We start from the raw sequence: 7219 nt of genomic DNA, 5'->3' as shown, positions 1-7219 counted from the left end.
AAACAGCTCTGAAAATGAAAAAACTAAAATGTCACAACTGCATTACAGTATGAAACATATGTCAAGTAAATAGTTTTCAGGTTCTCTTGTTGCATTGCCTGCATATCCACAAAGTTCATAAAACAACTAAATGATGATTTATGCATGATAACCTCCTTGGCAGTAATTGTTATGCCAAGAAAAACTTATTTACTGATTGCAGACATCCATACAATAATATATGGGGTTTTTATTGCATGAGCCAGTCAATCAGTGTGAAGCACAGATGGTGAATGGTGAAGAGAGGAAAGCACAATATTTGTTTTCCTTTATTTCTAAAGAAAATGTCTAAGCTATGTTGTTGTCACCAGGAAGTGGATCTCTACTCTGAAATGTAGAGCAAAATAATGCAGCTTGACCTAGAAACTGTACAGTTTCTGTGGCTACAGAGGTAAAATCTTGCTGCAAACAGGCAACAAAAGATAAATTACTGTGGTACATTTGTAACTTAGCTTGTGTATTTGTGTTTAGAATCACAGAGAATCCAAGAAATGCCAACATATTAATTTTGAAAACTAAATCAGCAAGAAGAGCAACAACAGACCCTGAATCTGTAGCACTGTTTTAGTACTCAAAAGCTGTATTTCATCCATGGGAACTTCAATGAACTCGTAAAGACTGAATACCACATCAATATTCCCAGCACCAGCTCAGGAACTTCACAACTCTTCTATTGTTTAATTTATGAATATTGCAGCTCAAGCTTGCTCAAGTTCCACAAGGACTCCATGGCAATCTTTAGGGTGAAGAAAAATCACAGGTTTGCCATGTGCACCTATTTTTGGCTCTTCACTCAATATTCGTATCTTTTTTTTCTTCAGTTCTGTCATAGCCGCTTTTATGTCATCAACCTTTTAAAAAAGATACAGTTCACACAAATTAAGATATTGCACTGTATTATGCAGATTTTACATTCAGGAGCAATAACAATTCCTTACTGAAATGTTACTTCTAAGTTCTAATATAATTCTGAAAATAAGTTATAAAGCATTTTAAAACATCTAGTAATAAAAATACTACAGGAGTTTGCATTTGCTGTTTGAAGATTTTATAAAATACCATTTAAATGGACTGTGCAATATTTAAGAAATTAATAAACTGAAATTGCTCATGCACAAAGACCATTGATTTTTTTTGTTGTTACTTTATAAGGCATCCATAAATAATCTAAATTTTGCATTACTTTCTGCTCTCAATAAGTAAAGAAAAATACCTCCCTTTATAAGTGATGACAGAGCACTGACTCATTAAATGGTGAAAAAGGGAGGGCAGTAGGCAGAAGGTAAAAGATTTATTCTCCTTCTGAGTAGGTTAAGGTTCATTAAGTTTCCTACGGAAAAAGCTTAGAATAATCAAAAATATATCAGATGTGGTCTTTGTACTGAACTTTACTATAATAACAGCCATTAATACTGTATTTCAGTACAGTTTCCTACAGAAATATGTAATTAACAAAAATATGCCTGTACTGTATGCTGTGATCTGAGGTTCTGATGTCAAGTCATCAAATGAAATTCTAATTCTCCTAAACTTAAATGCATTCATTTTTTGAAATAATAATATTAGCACTCAGTTTAGAAAATTCAATAGTCAATAAGGACCTAGAGTTAAAATAATATCACTGCTATTTTTCAAGGCTGAGATGTCTGGACATAATTTGGTGAATAAACTCTTCTGCCAATGTTATGGTAGGGAAGAAGGAAATTCCTAGCTTTAATTCAGAGGAACAGACATCACCTAATTCCTACCCATTTGCACCAGTTTTGTTTATGAGTATCCCAAACTCACTACAGTTCTTCCTACACCCAACTACCAGTCTGCAAAACAAAAAGGAATGACTGTCAAATTATCTACACTAGAAAGGCCACATGTACCATGGCCATGGTCCCCTCCAGGTTCTTCCCCTGAGCAGAAAAGCCACAGCAGCTGCTGCTCCTGTCCTGCAGAGATGGCCTGAGGAGGAGCCGAGGCTGGGCTCAGCTGGAATGAATTCCTGCATCCCCAAGGATGAGTGACAGTAAACAGTGCAAAGCCTTTGGGTGCATCCATGTTAGAGTACCAGGCTTGGATTGCTCTCTCCCTCTGCTGTGTCCAGCATGGTTTTCACTGCAGGTTTTAAATTGTAACTGCTCAGGAATAAGTTAATTTCTTCTTAAAATACTTACCTTTTTTGAAACAAGTTGCCTATCAAAGCATCTGTCTAAATTTTCCTTTGTATAAGAGAGAAGAAATATGACAGCCTTATATGTTAGTTCTTACACAGGTCAAACCTATTAAAACATGCATACTTGAATGTATCTATCTTATTCCAAGAAATATTATATTAAAATACCTCGATGCAGATATGATGCATTCCTCCAGTCTTGTTTTTTTGCAGGAAGCTTGCAATGGGACTTTTCTCTCCTAAAGGATGTAGAAGTTCCAGCTTGGTATTTCCCAGCTCCACAAAAACAGTGTAGACACCATGTTCAGGAAGAGCAACAGTCTCACTCACCTGGGCTCCTAACACATCTTTATACAAGGACTGAGCTTTCTCCAAATCAGGCACTGCAATTGCCACATGATTGAGTCGGCCCAGTTTCCACAAACAGCTTGGAATGTTTTGTGAGAAGGACTTTGATGATGATAGAGTTCGTACTGTAGGAGCAGAAGTCTGCAATCTGCTAAGAAGCCCTGAAAAAAAAGTGAACAGCCCTGACATGATGCTTTTGAGAAAGTCTCAGTGCCTGCTCTTTCCCCTATGAAGGCCTGCAGAGCTGCCAAGGCATTGGCACACCCTTGTGCAATGCTCAGGGCAGACTGAGAGCAAGGAAACAGTTACTCTGTTTTCAGACTAAGTAAATATTCAGAAATATTAAGAGAATAATAAATAAAAACCCAAAGCAGACTCAAATTTGGTGTAAATCCTTGCATATGCCTGTTGAAAAGAGGAAAACAGGACTGGTTGTAAAGGCCAACCGTATAATGTGTTTAAAAGTGACTTTTTATATTTTCATAGCTTCTTATGAAATAGAGAAAGAAATAAGGATATGCCTATACATCTCAAAATTATAACAAACAAGCAAAAAGATCACAAAAAAGAAAGATATAAAATGAGAGTATTTACAATTTATTACCTTAAAATTAATCTGTCAGTATTAGCATCTAGAGGGGTTGGGGTGGGGAGAAATTGTCATAGTATCAGTTGTTTCTACAACCAAAATTAGAATGAGATTAAAGGACATATTCATTAAAACCACATTTTAATTCCATGCCAGTTTGCTTTAGGCCAAGTCAGAGTTCCCAATGCCTTGAGGCCAAGCTAGAGGCATCTTAGCCCTTTGGGAGTCTTTGAGGCATTCTTTGCTTTAAAGTCACAAATGTGCTATTTTGCTGAGAGATTGTGCCAATGATGCACTGAGATTCTGGATGCTTTACAACACACTGAGGATGGATAGCCTGGCTGGGCTCTTGGTACCCTGTAAGGTCAGTAATAGCTGTAATTAATTAAATCAGCTTTGTTTCTCAGTATGGACCTGAGAACTACCATGCCACAATAATTCCACATTCTACCAGTTAATTTTTATGCAAAAACTGGTAAATCCTTAAAACTAAGTCTTTCTGAGCATGGTGCTGTGATGGAGGAAGAAATGTGTGCATGTATTTGACATTTAAATTTACAACATGCAATGTGCCTATTAGCAAGGACTCTGTCACAAAAGTAAATCTATTCACAATCTTTTGATGATACTAAATCAAGATCCTACATTAAGTATTTCCAGAAACATGTCCAGTGCTGCAGGTAACTGCCCTGCAGTATTTCTTGCCAGGCTTTCACAGTCCATCCTGTCATCTCCTTCGTCTCAGCCAGTAGTTCTGGACTATTCTTTCACATGGTACCTTTAGCATATCCTACTGGTATAGGACAGCAACTGCTTTTCAACTTTTACATGTTAAAAAATCCCTTAGAAATTTCCACAGGAAAAAGAAATTTTATTTTTCAAATGTCTGCGCAGAAACCGTTTTGTAGAAACACTTGCCGTGTTTATGGTGAATCAGGGTGAACCAAGAAATTCCAGGAGGGAGCAGTACTGTGCAATGCCCAAAATGCACGAGGTACAAACATGCAGGAGCTAGGTGGCATGATTAAAGGCGTGGCTAATTAACTAGTACAGGGTTTGACAGTTAACCAGAGTAAATAAATGTGTTACAAAAAGTAACAACCCCACAATATCTGCTATGCAGTCTTTCCTGCCCACCTAAGCTTCTACTGAAGTAGCTCCATTTTCCTGTAATTTCTTAAGGCATGATTCAATTCTTGCTGAAGCAAGAGAGATTTTTCCACTTGGAGGAAGGCAGTATTCTCTAAATAAGAAAAATCCCTTGAAAGAGAAGAATCCCTTTCTATATAATTTATTATGTTTTCCAGAGCCTTTTACTGTTTTGTTCTTTCTTCCAAATATTAACAGACTGCAGTTCAATAGAAATAATACTAATGTAGTTTTTTTTCCAAGCAGTCTTTACTAATGGAAAAGCAAGGATTTTCCCATTCTTTTCCCAAGAATCTATAATTCTTGCTGCACTTCACACAGGGCATATGACCACACAGTTATTGTAATTTAATTTGTATTTTTTCTGTTTCAAGTAAATTGACAAAGACACAGCCTGTTTATACTCAGCTATTTGTGAAGCACTAGTAAAATAGTAGAAAATGCTCTTTGTTATGGGTTCTGCACCAGAAATATTTGATTTCTTATGCTGTTTCCTGGGAAGACAGAAAAAGAAGTCTATTTCTAGGATTCCTGTAAAGTCAAAGACACCCATATGCTCACTTATATCAGCATTTATTCTATGAAGTCTTGTGAATTTATCCTAGCTCTAGTCAGATGCATATGGAGTATTAATTTTAAATCCATAATTGAATTGACTGAGATTAAACAAAAACCATTTGTGCTTTTCTTGCATTATCTAGATTAGTAACTATATAGATTACTTAAAATTCTAATCTTCTAACTCAATAATCAAAAAATGCCTTGCAGTGAAAAAGAAAGCTTTGCAGCAAACTTCAGATTGAAATCCTATCACTTCCATGTTTCTAGGAAAGAAACACTTGTGTTTATATATACATCACAAAACTAGTTCTACAGTATATAACCTTCTTCAGCTTCATTTGAAGAATATTTTTAAATTGATCTATTTGGAGGTCATTCTGTTGATGATTGATCTACTTGTAGTATGCACATCAGAGTTTAAATATACAGTTGTAACCAAGGGTTACATTCTTTAACCAAGCAGATTATGAAGTACCAAGTCTGAAGTACCCCATAAACTGAGATCCTCACCCTTCAAATGTTTATTCATAGGCTTGTTTGTTGCTTCTGATGTGGAGCAGTGTTCATTGACTTAATCAAGGAAACTAAAGAATCAAACATGAGACAAATCCAACTGAACTCAGTTTGTTCTCTATGGGAAGGTTTTACAACAGGGTTGCAGTTAGAACTTTGTCACTGGGCACTGCTTTATTGTCACTCTTTTCAGGGGGAGATGAACTCCCAAAGCATGGAGAGGATGATGTTACCGTAGGGAATCTGGCACACAGGGGCTGTGTATTCATTCTCTGGACCAAATGGAGAAAGGGCATAGTGTGGTCATTCTTAAATTCCAGCAATTTCAAGGTGGTGTGAGTATCTTGGGAACTCTGGAAGCCAGCTGGGCTCACAGTGCTGCTCTGCTCTGTGCTGGACAGGGTTTTGGGAATCAGATGGACTCCACAGCTCAAGGAAACTGAGTCTCAGTGTGCTGTGGCTCTTGTTCCATCCTTCAAAGTGCAGTCATACAAAGGTGTTTTCATTCCCAGGATCCTACTGATCGATCACTGACAGCACTGAGCCTCTCATTCACTTTTCTCCTGGTCACCAAGTAAAATGGCGTGGTTTAGGTATTGTGACTTAAACCTACCCTAACAGAGTGAGATTATTATCATGAACGGGAAATTATTTTGAATTTGACCTCCCAACCACACCTCAAAAAAGACAAGCTCCTCCTTGCACCTTAAGTTGGGCGTTTGCTCTGTAAGTTTACCCTGTGCCAGCTAATGTCAGTTGTTAATGTGTCCGTCAGTTGGATCGGGAGAACTTGTTTTTATTTACAGAAGCGGCAGTTTCGTTCGGCCTGCGAGGCTCTCACAGGGAGCTCCGCCAGGCCGGAGCAGGCACCGAGGCCCGCGGCCGCCCCGCGCCGGCCCCGCCGCCGCCGCCGCCCGCGCTCCCGCCGCCCTTCCCTCCGCCCTGCTCGCCGCCGCCCCGCGTTACCGCCCGGCATTACCGGCCGCTCCGCGCCGCAGCACCGCCGCCATCTCGCCGCCCTCCCCGACACCCGTCGGTGCGGGCCCGGCGCCAGCGCGGCGAGCCGGCGGCGGCGTGTCACCGTGAGGGGCCGTGCCCGGCAGCGCAGCGCGCCATTGGAGCGGCAGCGGCGGCCGCGCCCTGCCCGGGGCCGTGCCCTCCCTGGGGCCGTGCCACATCCAGACTTCCCTTAAACACCTCCAGGAACAGTAACTCCACCACCTCCCTAAGCAGCCCATTCAAGTACCTAATCAGCCCTTCTGAAGGGCTTTAGAAGAAATTCTGAAATTTCTTCTGATTGTCATCAGCACAAGCGACACCAGGAGGGTGTAACGCCTGGCTACACCTGGTATAGGCAGTCCTGGAGGGCAGTAAGGTCACCCCAAGCCTCCTTTTCTCCAGGCTGAGACCCCAGCTCCCTCAGCCGCTCCTCATCCGACTCGTGCTCCAGTTACTTTTCCAGTTCTGTTGCCATTCTCTAGACTTGCTCTAGCACCTCAATGTCCTTCCGAATTGAGGGGCCCGGAACTCAAGGGTGGCCTTAGCAGTGCAGAGTACAGGGGAAGAATCACTTCCCTGGCTGGCTGGCCACACTGTTCCTGATACAGGCCAGGATGCCATGAAGCATCGTGCCAGGAGACTGAGGACAGCAAGCAGGCTGTCTGCTGGTGCTGAGCTCTTGCTGCGTCAGGCATAGCACACTGCGAGTTGTTGAGATATAGCCTAAATAGATAAACAGCTTGTGCCACTTCAAATCTGATTTTATGTGATTCGTTACAAGTGCAGATTAAAATGAGTGGTCAAAATGGGTATTTGAAAGTCCCAATATATGACACTTTCAATTTCCAGCCCAGGTT

General features: G+C 40.7%; 1 protein-coding gene across 1 annotated transcript; it reads right to left on the bottom strand.

Annotated features, from left to right (window-relative positions):
* Nucleotides 1-297: 297 nt before the first annotated feature.
* Nucleotides 298-6416, bottom strand: MCEE (methylmalonyl-CoA epimerase). Its single transcript, XM_030954961.1, has 3 exons — nt 6343-6416; nt 2372-2712; nt 298-890 (listed from the first exon to the last, which is right to left on the bottom strand). Exons 1-3 carry the CDS (start codon nt 6371-6373, stop codon nt 738-740), a joined length of 525 nt encoding a protein of 174 aa, XP_030810821.1. The 5' UTR covers nt 6374-6416; the 3' UTR covers nt 298-737.
* Between the last annotated feature and the right edge of the window lie 803 nt (nt 6417-7219).

This window comes from Camarhynchus parvulus, chromosome 10, assembly GCF_901933205.1.
Source record: "Camarhynchus parvulus chromosome 10, STF_HiC, whole genome shotgun sequence".
Classification (NCBI taxonomy): Eukaryota; Metazoa; Chordata; class Aves; order Passeriformes; family Thraupidae; genus Camarhynchus; species Camarhynchus parvulus.
The sequence above is the reverse complement of the archived record's forward strand: the minus strand, read 5'-3'. Positions and strand labels throughout refer to the sequence as shown.